At 39.3% G+C, this 14243-nt stretch overlaps 3 protein-coding genes across 3 annotated transcripts; 2 read left to right on the top strand and 1 right to left on the bottom strand.

Annotated features, from left to right (window-relative positions):
• The first annotated feature begins 230 nt into the window (after positions 1-230).
• On the top strand, positions 231-5073 carry LOC134881561 (probable histone deacetylase 1-B). Its single transcript, XM_063908999.1, has 14 exons — positions 231-387; positions 1120-1232; positions 1322-1439; positions 1567-1641; positions 1770-1908; positions 2133-2274; positions 2357-2449; positions 2543-2651; positions 2775-2915; positions 3185-3293; positions 3515-3645; positions 3787-3957; positions 4077-4128; positions 4219-5073. The coding sequence occupies exons 1-14, from the start codon at positions 336-338 to the stop codon at positions 4244-4246; spliced, it is 1473 nt and encodes a 490-aa protein (XP_063765069.1). The 5' UTR covers positions 231-335; the 3' UTR covers positions 4247-5073.
• Positions 5074-5126: 53 nt separating this feature from the next.
• tmem54a (transmembrane protein 54a) lies at positions 5127-9668 on the bottom strand. The gene is made up of 6 exons (XM_063909000.1): positions 9510-9668; positions 7863-8059; positions 7618-7677; positions 7074-7268; positions 6832-6969; positions 5127-5548 (listed from the first exon to the last, which is right to left on the bottom strand). The coding sequence occupies exons 1-6, from the start codon at positions 9520-9522 to the stop codon at positions 5405-5407; spliced, it is 747 nt and encodes a 248-aa protein (XP_063765070.1). The 5' UTR covers positions 9523-9668; the 3' UTR covers positions 5127-5404.
• Positions 9669-10807: 1139 nt separating this feature from the next.
• Positions 10808-13459, top strand: zpcx (zona pellucida protein C). The gene is made up of 9 exons (XM_063908252.1): positions 10808-11266; positions 11341-11453; positions 11532-11605; positions 11677-11851; positions 11921-12026; positions 12097-12182; positions 12252-12337; positions 12421-13285; positions 13380-13459. The coding sequence occupies exons 1-9, from the start codon at positions 10847-10849 to the stop codon at positions 13399-13401; spliced, it is 1947 nt and encodes a 648-aa protein (XP_063764322.1). The 5' UTR covers positions 10808-10846; the 3' UTR covers positions 13402-13459.
• The last annotated feature ends 784 nt before the right edge of the window (positions 13460-14243 follow it).

Raw genomic sequence — 14243 nt, forward strand, 5'->3', positions numbered from 1 at the left:
GTTTTTACATATTTTTGTTGTTGAATAAACTTTTATGTGGAAAAACTCATCATTATCAAATTTGTAAAAAATATTAATTTTGTTGCCTTGGCTTTTGAAGGACATAAACAGCACATTTTCCTATACTATTGTAAAGATAAATTAATGACAGATCTGAGAAGGGATTAAAAACTACGAACACGTCACAGAGTGGGACGGGCTATACCTCTATCGCCCCCTGTTGAAAGCAGCTATCATTACCTCCCATTGATTCGCCTTGATACAAACCAAACTATCCGCCTCTCGTCGCTGTTGTCTCTTGTGGTGTGCGGGGAAAGCCAGCAAAAGGCAGTAAAATGGCGCTTAGTTCTCAAGGAACAAAGAAAAAAGTTTGCTACTACTATGACGGTGAGTACTGTTGTGTTTGTTCAGTACAACCCGGTCGTGCGGACGATTGAACTCTTGCACTTGGTGCCAACAAAGGTTGCAGTTTTTTTTATTCAGCCCCTTGTGCTAACCTGGCACGTTAGCTAAGCTAGCTAGCTTGAGTCACAGGCGGCTCATCATCTCAGTGTAACGCAGAGCTGCTAAGTCCACACACAATATTTATGCCCTAATAGTATCTAATCGGTTCGCCTTGATGCAATGCTTTCGATTAAAACACACTTGTTTGCGTTTATCCACCAAATACCTTTATTTAAAACCAGATTAGTGGCCGTTACTAGCTACGGAGCTAACAATGGGTAAATGAGTACTTCATTGTCGCCTCAATTAACGCCCGCATCAAGCTAGCCTTACCACGGCTCGTCGTGCTACCCTCAAAGACCCGGTAGTCCGGCGTTAGATACTGTTTTGGTCTCGATGTATTGATCCGTGTAATATGGCGCCACTTTGTATATGTAGCTGGGTACTTTGTATAGTTTCATAGACATGATTTTACTCCAGGATGTAGTATAAAGAGATCGATTACAGGATCTCAAATACATTTTTGTTGAATTCCTCGACGATCGTTTCAGTGCACATACCAGGAAGTTGTAATGTTATGTTCCTCTTACTTTGTGTATACATTTGTTTAACTTTTACATGTGAAATGGACCAAAATAAATTCCAACATGGTGTGTTTATTTCCTTGCATTTCAGGTGACGTTGGAAACTACTACTATGGACAGGGGCACCCCATGAAACCCCACCGAATTCGCATGACACACAACTTGTTGCTCAACTATGGACTCTACAGAAAGATGGAGATATATGTATGTTTAATTACATTAACAGTGAAAATAATCTGCCACACCAGCTTGCCTTGCGTGTCTCAGGAACTAAGTTGTCCTCTGTGTTTCAGCGTCCACACAAAGCCAGCGGAGAAGAGATGACCAAGTATCACAGTGATGATTACATCAAGTTCCTGCGTTCAATTCGACCGGACAACATGTCGGAGTACAGCAAACAGATGCAGAGATGTAGGTTTAATCACAGATGTCCTTTGCATCAGTAAAGACATTGTTTTTGTGCTCCTCAAACTAACTCTGCAGATTCTGAAATGAGCAATGGCCATAATGTGTTTATTTGTCTGCTGCTGCTTTGCAGTTAATGTCGGAGAGGACTGTCCAGTGTTCGATGGTTTATTTGAGTTCTGCCAGCTCTCAGGAGGGGGCTCTGTTGGTAAGTGGTTTTGTTTTTTCATTCAGCTCAGAACAACATTTTATTTTAAGCTATTTTCATGCCATCGTTGCCCCAATAATTTGTTAAATTCAGTATTAGCAGGTGGTTAACTGTTGTCTGTTCTCCAGCTGGTGCGGTGAAGTTGAACAAACAGCAAACAGACATCGCCATCAACTGGGCTGGAGGCCTGCATCACGCCAAGAAGTCTGAGGCCTCCGGCTTTTGCTATGTCAACGACATTGTTCTGGCTATTCTTGAGTTACTGAAGTGAGTAAAAAAAGACCTATCGTAGTCACTCAAGTGGTGGTTGTTTTGCGTAAGTGGGTAATAATTGTGATATTTTGGGGAAAATGTGTATTGTTTAAGGTCCTGTTTTTCCCGTATTCAGGCACATTTCAGAAAGCCTTACAAATAAGCAATTTGCAATTTTCGATTTTTCATAAGCTTAATCCAAAGTTTTATCACCTAAAGGATGGTTTTGCTCTTTTCAGATACCATCAGAGAGTTCTGTACATTGATATTGACATCCATCATGGAGACGGTGTGGAGGAGGCTTTCTACACCACCGACCGTGTCATGACTGTGTCCTTCCACAAGTACGGAGAGTACTTCCCTGGGACAGGTGACCTGAGGGTGAGCTACGAAATTAGTTGGCAGATGGAAGAAATATTGTCTTAGTTATAAAGTTTGCTGACATCTTTCTTTTTCTCTGCAGGACATCGGCGCTGGGAAGGGTAAATATTACGCTGTAAATTACCCGCTGAGGGATGGGATTGACGATGAGTCCTATGAAGCCATATTCAAACCTGTAAGTAAACAAAGACTTAACTTTAATGTTTAGGTAGTTGTGATCTCACTGATGGGCAAGCATTTTAAAAGTTGATTCATGTTTTTTGTCTAGATCATGGCCAAGGTGATGGAGATGTACCAACCCAGCGCAGTGGTTCTGCAGTGTGGTGCTGACTCTCTTTCAGGAGACAGGCTTGGTTGCTTTAATCTCACCATTAAAGGTAAATTAACAAAACATCACCTTATTAAGATGCTGCAAGCACAGCTGTCTTCAACTGCCTTGAATAAATTCTCTCTGTCCAACTAAATAATCTTCTCCATTTTTTCCCATTCTGTGTTTTCAGGCCATGCAAAGTGTGTGGAGTACATGAAGAGCTTCAACCTGCCACTGCTAATGCTGGGAGGAGGAGGCTACACCATCCGCAATGTGGCACGCTGCTGGACTTATGAGACGGCTGTTGCCCTTGATACCTCCATCCCCAACGGTGTGCCTTTTATGCCCATATTGCAGGAAATATAACTAAGTCTGGTTAACATTTGAGTCATTTTGGTGAACAACAAACAAAACATTTTAGAATGTCTAAGAAATAATTTAATCTATTAATAAGACTGTTGTCAGATCCATTGTTTAAACAGCAGTTAAAATAGTTTTCCAGCAAATGAAAAGAGACATAGACTAAAACATTTTGAGTATCCTTATACAAACAATCAAATAACTTCATTAACTAATGAACAACATTTTTTAATTTGGCAGAGCTCCCATACAATGACTACTTTGAGTACTTTGGACCGGACTTCAAGCTGCACATCAGCCCATCCAACATGACCAACCAGAACACCAATGACTACCTGGAGAAGATCAAGTATGTGCATCAAATTGGAATTATGTGACCTTTTTTTCACAATTGTATTTTAAACAAAATCTAGATATTTTTGGTTTTGGTACTTTGAAAAGTGTTAAAATTGTACTTTTAAATAGCTGTTTCAACCCTGAAAATGTAAGAATTTGGCCATATATTGGGTACCGGTTTTTGTCTCTGGTTATTTAGTGTTCAGTATGTTCAACCTCCATTCTGTTCTACAGGCAGCGCTTGTTTGAGAACTTGCGCATGCTGCCCCACGCCCCTGGAGTCCAGATGCAGGCCATCCCTGAGGACGCTGTGCAGGAGGACAGTGGAGATGAGGAGGAGGATGACCCCAATAAACGCATCTCCAGTAAGACCCTCTCCGTAGACATAACTTTCTTATACTTTCACATCCTGTATCCATACATCAGGGAGATTTCTTTTTCAGCTAACCCTTTGAAAAGTGTTGAGTTCCACGCTGTAATTAAACCCTTTCCCCTGTTCACTTCAGTCCGTGCTCATGACAAGAGGATAGCATGTGAGGAGGAGTTCTCTGATTCAGAGGATGAAGGCGAAGGAGGCCGAAGAAACGCAACCAGCTTCAAGAAAGCCAAGCGAGCCAAGACGGAAGGAGAAAAAGAGGGAGAAGAAAAGGAGAAAAAGACTGAGGAGGAAACAAAAGGTATCCATTTGAAATAATTAACATATTTATTTTTAACTCTTCTGTCAGATCATTCTTTATAATTCATAAGCTGTTTTTAATATGATCAATCAAAATGTGTTTGTTTTTTCCTTTTACAGAAGTAAAAGAGGAAGAGAAGGTGCCAGAGGAGGAGAAAATGGACACATCAAAGTGAGAAAAACACTTCACACACTTATTGACTGTATTTTACAGGGAGTGGCTATCGTGTGGTGCTAATCCTTTCCTTTCTTTGTCCTTTAGGCCGAAGGAAGAGTCCAAGACACCTTGAGGTCCTCAGCAGCTAATGGTGCCAATTCAGTAGAAAAGAACAAGTTTTTTTTGGATACATCATCTTTCCAGGCTGCTGCTGTGGAAATCATTGAAGAAATATACCTTTGTAATGAGACCCTACTTCCTCAAAACGGGATAGGGATCTTAATATTTTCTAGGACACCTTTTCAACCTTACCTGATTTATGAACTGAGGTCAAACTGCGTGTTTGAGTATTGTTTTTGTATTCTTTATCATTTATTTTGTATTCTTAATCTTTTTATTCTATGACACTTACTTTTCCCTTGTAATGCAACTGTGTAAAAATGGCTAGTACATGTATGCTTTTATATATCTGAACGATTTATTTAAATCATAGATATTTTGGCTACTGTTTTGTCTTTCAGTCCCAATTGTCATGTATCTTTGAAAATGTAGTTGAAGCATGTTGATACAATAGATCCTTCTCTGTAATACATTTGTGTCTCTGGTCTTGCCTGCTAAAGTCACAGGGATTGGTTAAAAGGGTTGTGAATACCTGAAAACCTTTTCATATGGCACAGTCAAAGTCAGTTACACTCTTATTTTAGTGTGTGCCCTTTATACATTGACATCTTCAGTTTCCTGGGACTCCTGCTACACAATATTGATAATGTTCTGAGTCTTGTCACATGAGGTCAGGGCTTAAATTCCACAACAATTTGGACTTGAAAATCCAGAGTTAAGTACTTAAATGGGAAGAAAGACAAATGCCAGAATTCATTTGTTGTATATATTTGTATTCTGAAATCTGACAGACCATGTGTGCAAACACACTTTTAACACCAATAAAAAACTACCCTTAAACATGTAGCTGTGCTGTTATTAAACTGTTAAGTTGGATGAATAATAGACAAAAACACATTTAAAAAAACATTTTAATGTCAACAAACAGGAGACCTCACTCTGTATTTTAAAGACAACACTCAAAACACACAAATCTGATAACTTAAAACCATCCAACAGCAGTATTTAATCACAGGGAAAAATAATGCCTTCGCTGGCTAAAGTCCCACAAATGTATTTTTCAGACATTTGATCTGTAACAGAAGCACTCCACACAGTAACTTCACAAAGTGTTTCATTTTATCCAGGTTAGCCAGGCAGTTGGCAACCTATGTCATTAGGTTTAGGAGCTTCAGAGCCACGCGCTCTGCGCCACTGTGGTGTCATTCAGCAGCTCCTCCTGCTCGGCGGGCTCCTCAGGGTCCGCCTCAGCATCGCTATCTGGATCTGGTGCTGGAGAAAGCGATGGCGTTTCAACAGGTCTCTGGATACGCACCTGAAACATAACATCAATATAGTTTAAGAAAAGGCATAACACACAAATATTATTAGCAAAGGTAACCAGAAAATGACTTCTAAAATACAGACTGATCTTTGGTGCTACTGCTAAGCTGCCATTTCAATGCGTATCATTAGCCATAACTCATGAATAGCAATTTGTCTATTTAATACGACATGTTCATTTAAGTTATTTGAAAGTTAAAATGTCTGAGCACACATGTCTGCATATCGAAATGGCAGGGCTGGTAATACATGTCAGCCCAAAAGTAAAGTTAATTTAATTTATGTTGAATAATGTACTGTATGTATTTGTGACAACACACGTATGTCCAATGATGGTAATCAAACTGAGCCACTGTCATGATTTATTTGGTTTATTTCCAGCCCCCCGTCAGCCACTGATCCAACCAAGTGATGATGCACTGAGACCACCCCGCTCTCATCAGTTCAGTTTGCCTTGTCAGCAGGTCCACTATCTTTCATTTGTTTGTATTAAATTCAATGTCACTGCTTTTTGTGGATAGACTGAAGCCAGGCCAGGTCACTTTTAAAAGGTTCACTTCATTTAATGCTTTTTTATTGCTGCTGTGATAAGGTTTTTTTTGTTGTTGTTACCTCCACCAAGGGAGTTATAGTTTCAGGTTGTTTTGTCAGCAGTATTACAGAAAAATTACTGACCATATTTCCATGAACCTTAATGGAATGGTGTCACATGGGCCAGTGAAGAACCCATTAAATGTTGAAGTCGGTTTGAATCACCCAGTATATAGAGTTCTTTACATGCAGTCAGTAACGACTGTATGTAAAGTCTATATACTGTAAAACAGCCCCACAAAGGCTAAATGTAAATATCATAGCCACATTTACATTAATGTAGTAAATCTATACATATATACAGAAAACAATGTTCTGACTAAAATGACTTAACATGACAATCAGCACCAACACTTACCCGGAATGAATAATGCGGGCCTAGACTAGATATGATCTAACAACATGGAGGTTGTGATATGGTAAGTGATGTACTTCTGTGAACATACCAGACTGTTGTGTAGCTCTTCAATTAATTGCCTTTACTCACTTAGTTATTATATTTACATTACTGAGGATAATTCATCAAAAACGTCATTTGGCCTATTTTGTGAAACCATCATTGATTAACCCTAGGATATAATTATGATATCGACATATTTGCTGAAAGATAAAATAATATTTTATTATCTCCATATTGCTAAGCCCAAGATGTAGGTCCAACACTGGTATCTGACAGCAGCTCACCCTCCTGGCCTGGGTCGGCCTCTTCCTGCACGGACACAGGTAAAGGAATGAAGTGCAGGCAGCGAAGCAGCGGAAGGAAAACACTGTTTCCACCACAGACATTAAGATGAGAGGCACCCACAGAATGATTGTTGTCCCCTGGACAAAAGAAAAAAGACGGCACATAATTATGATAAATGAAATGTTCTTTGTTCAAGTAAATATAAAAACTACTGATGGATGTATGTCAACAATCAACTTACATAGATACGTGTGGGGTCGAAGGGGCATTCATATGTGATGCTGGAGGAGCCGACACCAGGATCAGAAAACGTACAGTGTGTAAGCAGGCCCCATCCTTTGTTGCTTATCGCTTTTACCATAGAAACTAATAAGGCCACGGTGGAGGCGACTGCCAGGAGGCCTGCCAGGAAGCTCAACACCAACAAGACCCACTGCTGCAAAGACAACAAGAAGGTATAAGAAAGTGCCCCTCGTAGAAAGACATTTTAATCACAGAAGATAAAAGGGTTTTCAATGTCTATGAAATGTAAAGCATAGGCTCTACGAACATGGAATACAATGCAAGGCAAATTAGGGAAAGACATCAAATATTAAAATATAATCTATATTCACATGGACCTGAATGTTAGCTATTCAAATAATAAGATATCATCTTGCGCATGTTTACACGCATGCACTCCCTCAAAAACAGAGGGCAAGTTCTAACAGGAGCCAGCAAATGATACATGACTGCTGAATGGAGCGAGGGAGAAGCGGTGGCAGACAGAGGGGAAGAGTATTTACCAAGATCCTGTTTCGCTTGTTTTTGGACAGGACAATGGCAGTTATTCCAACAGTAATTCCCTAAGGGGGCACAAGAGATAAAAGCATATATCATTCATAAAAGGTAGGCAGGATTATGATCAAACATTCAAGCATTTTAGTAAATCATGTTCTAGTTTGGTGAGGAAAAACACATTTTAAAACCACCAAATATCAATTGGATTTTAAGTTATTCATACACATAATGAGTTTTTGAACACACTTACAACCAGGCCTGCCACAATAGCGATCACATTAGAGATGGCGTACACCATGGTCCGGGCCTGAGTGTGCACGTTGATGTGTCTGAGCACAGCACCATGCACCAGAGCGCCAAGAAGAAAGTTGACGTGGCCCACCAGCACCAGCCCCAACCCCATCTTCATCAGGGCTTTGTTGTCCTTGAGGTTGGCACAGCATACTCCTAGAGGAAGGAGAAATAAGATTTTGACTTGGGCTGGAACCAATGATTATTTCCATTATTGGTTATTCTGCCAAAAAGAAAATAGTGAAAAAGGTCATTCCCTGTTTCTCTAAGTCTAAGGGGATGTCCTTAAATGTTTTGACAGTACAACACAAAGATATTAAATTAATATGAAACAGAAAATCAGATATCTCCATGTTTGTAGAGACAGCAACATTGTGAACCAATTTGAATGAATTATTATTCTATCGAACGATTTATCACTGCAGCTCTTCCTGATCCTGATAATCATTTATCTTTAAAGCACTGTGACATCCGCCAACATCTATAAGATAAACACATTTTTACTTGTGTGCACGACAGTCAGTATTGTCAGACTAAGCATGTCACTCTAATGCCCTTTGAGATTAAGTAAATAGTAGCCATGTGTGCATCATTTTGGTAGTTAGGCACCAACATAAGATCAATTTACACAAGATGATGCGCTTTGACTGCAGTAAATCAGAGATTCTGGTTTCATCGAAGCAAAAAAAAACCCTACAACAACGGGCCAGTGTTTAACACACCGTGACAACGCTTTAGAATAAGGCAGTCACCACCCTTATCCCCGACCCCTGCAGACTCAGAGACAGTTAAAGAGCTAACCCACTGCATGCTGCAAAATGCTGCAGAGGGGATTCTGATGCACTATTTTGTTCCTTCCTCTGAGGAAAGTTAAAGCACCCCCACCCATTAAGGACAATGTTAGCCCCTCCTGAACCAAACAGGACAAAGCTTTGGGTGGAGTGTTCAAACATTAACCACCATTTACCTGGCCTGAGGGGCCAGGCAGACATACATTCTGGCTGTCTCATTCCAGCCTTTAGGAGCTGCAGAAAAAAACAGTGTGTTTTTGGTCATAATATTGTTGGTGTAATGATTGCTGCCAGTCAAGTTAACATAATCACATATTGTTACCTGTTATGTACAGACCCTAACTAAATACATATTATATTATTCATAGTATTTTGATATTCATGCAGTGATAACCCTGATCACACCTTATACACTTTATCTTATAATGCAATATGATATTACATTTTTATAGTACATGACACATATTACCCAAACAATAGTAAATTCTGTCTCATTATGTAACTTTCTTTGTGTCCAGTTATAATGATAATATGTATAGTTCTATAGTCTACTATGGGTCTTTATTGTGACCTATCAACATCCTCTATCATGGGACTATGCAACAGCAACCCAAAGTTTCACTTTTTATATCAATAAATACACTTCTCATTGACATTAAATAAACGCATATCACTTTTGCGCCGACATCCAAACACCATAAACAATGTAGCTACGTTTGCTCACGGACCGAGCAGACCACACCTAAAAACTTTAGTGCGCAACACACACAAATATTCAGTCACGTTAGTAAAACACGCATTAAAAGTGAATTTACCTAAGTTCGGCATGGTGGCTTTTATGTCCCCTCAGATCATATTAGTGTACAAGTTGTATTAAGTCATTTCTGACAGCTTTGGTTCGTTGACTTCCTCAACTGCCGCTTACCTGCGGGACACACAGGCGTAACCTTCCGCCTACCTGAGCAGAGGCTCCGCCCCCATGCTGGCTCACTGTTCAAGAAAAAAGGCAAACATTATTTTTCAGTTCAGCACACATATAACTGTTAAAGTGGCTATCTATACTTGAAAAAAATGCGATATTTCAACATTTTAGCAATAATTATGTTATCAAAAGAAAATAATACCACATCATAATGTATTGGATCTTCATGAGTAAACATTAAGTAAACAGTGGTTTGTGACTATTGTTTGTCGAATGCAGGTATATTATTAAAAGTTATTTCAAGCAGGGCATTAGTAACCCAGTAATTTTCGTGACTTTTTTAATTTCACAAGACATTAGAATTCTACTCCACTACATTGATCTAACAACATTAGCTACTTGTCAATTGTTGATTTACATTGTTTAAACAACACATAAATTAACTAATAAATGATGAGCTCTTGTAACGGTTTAGGTTACCGAGCAGTACAGGCTACTTAAAATGAGTCCCACATGAAAACAAGCCACAACACTAAAGTTATGTACACCTCATTGCAGTACTGTAAAATAATATAATATACACATGGTTCTAAAATTCTGCATAATAGTGGTACTTTAGGTTAATTTGATGCCCATACATATTTCAAGTACAGGACTTCCTTCTAAGCAACAATTCATTCACATTTGTATTAATACTTTTACTAAAATGTCTTTATACTTGCAACATGTTCATAGTCATAGCCATTATGATTCCCTAGACTGTTGATTGTTTGAATGTGACTTGGTCCCCAAATAAATAAAATGTACAAAAAAAATATGTTTAAGAATTATAATACCAGCACAATTCCACAAAATATATTTAAAATGATGGCAAAATGTGATATCTATGTAGCCCATGTAAAAGTCCTGATATTATTGAGTAGTAAAATACAGTTTTTTCTTCAGATGCCAGGAACTACCAAATACAAAGTGTGGAATAAAAGCAATGAGATACACAATTACCATGACTGATTTATTTTCCTTTTTATGTATCCCATCTGCTAAATACCTCCTGTCTCACAATGAAACCCACTAATAGCAAAGAAGCATGACTGGGAAAACTCGTGTTGAATGCTGCATAATAGCCTCGTTAGCTTGATTGCTTGCACCTGTCCCTCCTGCCTGCACCTTATTAAAGACACATCTGTGGTGGGAGGCTTATCAGAGTTGTTATCCCACTGCAGGTTTGCAATGGGGAGTATACAGATATTTCTCTGTGTTTCTCTTGCACATTTAATTGCTGCTCAACTAGTAATAAAAAAGCAGGATGCCACATTTTTCCAGGATGTTGAACAACTGGTTGACAACATCAGGCCTTTTCCATTTGAAAGCAATTTTGATTTCACCCCGTATGACACCATCTTCAGCTCGTGGCGGACTCTGCACCCTGACTTTCACAAGCTGGCTGAATTACCTCCCACCATGATAGTTCCAAGAGTTGAGGTATTTTGCGATGACTCAAAGCTAACTCTGCTGGTTGATAAGAGTTCCAATGGTGTCATACTGACCAGAGAGGAGCTACAGCTTGGTGGTGGGTGCTATAGCAACAGACAGCTACCAAACCAATTTGTCTTTGCCTACAGTTTAGATGAGTGTGGAACCACACCTGTGGTAAGTAGAAAACATGTTTTAATAGTTATTTATATCCACAGCTTTTTTAAGTATTGTCTGATATTCTCTTACAGATGCAGAATGGCTTGGTGATGTTTAGCAACTCTCTCCACTTGAATCTCAAAAAACATCTCCCCACAGGGGGGCAAACTCCCTCCACTGTGCGCATCTCATGCATTCCTAAGAGGTGCATCCTTTGAGTTGCCAAAATGGTTGTAAATCTTTCACAAATGATCATACTAATGGAGAATGCATGTCCCTACAGGTCATATACAAACTTATTTGACTCCACGGCATTTCCTGAGACTGGCAAAAACTTTAACATCAAAGCTATGAATCGTGAGTGCAAAATATCCCGTTAGACTTTTTTTCCTTCTTTTGCAATAACAAGTGTATAATTGTTTCTGCAGCAACTTGGACCGGGATTGCAGAAACTAATATCTACAAGAGAGGGCAGGTTGTCAACCTCCAGGTTTCTGCCAAAGTCAGTTCTGAACAGAAGCAGCTTTTCATCCCTTCCTGTTTTGTCTCTGCGTCCCCTGAACCTCAGACTAAACCCAGGCATGCAGTCATAATGAATAAAGGGTAAGCTGCCAGTCAGGGGTTAATGTAATCTATGTCAATGTTGTTATAATCACCTGTGATACTCTGCAGGTGCGCTGCCCCGTTGGGTTCTCCTCATGCTGTCGTACAATTTGTGGCCTCTGGCAGAGCAGATGTGGTTAATCTTGTTCTGAACACATCTTATCTTATTTCTGAGGTAAGTTTAGATAAATGATTTTTTTTTTGTCTTGTTCAATTATGTAACCTTTTTTTTTTTCCTCTGGCAGCTGTACATCCACTGCAGTGTCCTCAAATCAGACCAAGGTGTCAACACTGGCTCTAAATCCTGCAACTATAACATGATGCAGTCAAGGTACATGTACATGCATAAAATTTATTTTGTCAACTTTCATTACTTGATAAGATTGTTTTTTTTTTTTAGATGGGAGGACCTGAGAGGAAATGCAGAGGTGTGTGAGTGCTGCAGCTCAAAGTGTAGAGGCCTGTCAGTCAAGCACCTGTCTGAAGGTCAGTGTTCTGCAAAAGGTGCCTTTTAAAAAAATAAATAATGAACTCTTTTACTGGCCTGTAACTCCAGCCTGTCTTTTCAGATGCTAAATCTGTCATCAGCACCGGCCCTTTGCTTATTGTGGACAAACATGTAGAGATGAGTCCTCAGCCTGCTGTTCCTCAAATGCAAGAGCCCAACAGTGCTCCGCATGCACATTCCATGCAGTCTGATGGTGCCGCAATTGTTTCTGGTGCTTCCTTATCAAGACTCCCTCAGGGTGTGGTGGTTGTCAGTCAGGACCCAGTTGCCAGGCTGACACTTTGGCTACCTGAACAAGTCCAGGATCCTGAACATGACGAGAGTAATGGTTCTAACCCTGAAGACCATTTGAAAGTTAAGTTGCACGCAAGAGACACTACATCAAAATATCTTCCTGAGCAGCCACCTTTAACCTCATATCGGGAGCCTCTTCTGAATACACCCACAAACAAGTTCAGAGCTCATGGTGCATATGAACTAAATGATGGTCATATTCTGAATCTTCTTACACTAGTTAATGAATTGGCAGTTCATCCACAGATGGAAAAAGGAGCTTTTGCACATGAATCTCAAATAAAAGAGCATTTTGGAAGACCTGGAATGTTTGAAGCTCAACAAGAGATTGACACCCCTCTTATAGCGGAGCTGACTTTAAATATCCTTAACCCACATGATCTTCACCAAATGAGAGATGAGCTGGCAGAAGAAGCTGTGATGCCCAGGGAAGATGTGACGGATTCAATAATTCACTCAAAAGTTCAGTTTTCCAAAGGCATGGATGGATCCCAAACCTTGAGTTATGAGGAAGAAGTGATGAGGGAGCAAGAGGGAAAAGGTGTCAGCAGTAGATTTTGGATGGATGGGAATAAAATTAAACAGGAGCCCAAACGGAGAGGTCTGCGCTCGGTTTTCCTGGACTTGCTAAGGTAACTAATCTTGTAGCGTCAGTTTAAAAAAATAAATAAAAAGGTTTAAATGACTGTGAATATGACTAATTGTATTTCTGCATCTTATCCCCAGGAGGATGGACAAGGCAGAATAACTGTTTTAAGAATAATCTAAAATGACACTTTAACTGAATAAAATCTATTGAGCAATGATCCAGTTGTTTTGTCATGCATTTGAATAAAGCCAAGGACATCTTGAATCTCAAGTCTCTATACGGCTGATTCATACTGTATATGTAGGTTCATACATACAAATACAAACTCAAGGGGGAAACAGCCAATTTAGCACTTGTTTAATTACTTATACTGAAATATATATATATAAGAGTCATAATGATTGTCAAGCCTGACCACATTGACCAAACAGGGTTTTTATTAATGTTGTTTTTTTTAAACAAGGGGGACCTTCTGACCATATCACCAGTGTTACTTTCAAAGCAGGTGACGTTACGAACGAATTTGACAATTGGACGGTTCAATTAATGAAACCTTGTAAAGATGAATGTAGGTTTTAAGAAATTACCTAATCCGATTTGATGGAAACATGACCTGTGACTTTAAAAAAAAAACTGCTCTCGCTTTGTATTCAATCATACAGTTTTGTGTTTTTTTCCCCCCAACACTAAGAATTGCTGACCGAACCTGGCAATAAACTTGATTCTGATATGGTTGTAAGAATTGTTTCACCAGTTCTGGTATAGATGGGGTGATGCTTTAGGTATTGAAGGAAAGCACTCTTTCGTTTGTTTAGGGTTGTGGTATTTAAGCACTGAGAGAACTGGTCACATTCAGAGATGGGAAGTAACTGATTACAATTACTCAAGAACTTTACTTGAGTACTTTTTTTTAGGTACTTTCCTTGAGTATTTCAATTTTATTCTACTTTGTTATTTTAGCCTAAAATTCAGAAGGTAAATTGTGTACATTTACTCCACTA

Source organism: Eleginops maclovinus, chromosome 19 (assembly GCF_036324505.1).
Source record: "Eleginops maclovinus isolate JMC-PN-2008 ecotype Puerto Natales chromosome 19, JC_Emac_rtc_rv5, whole genome shotgun sequence".
Lineage (NCBI taxonomy): Eukaryota > Metazoa > Chordata > Actinopteri > Perciformes > Eleginopidae > Eleginops > Eleginops maclovinus.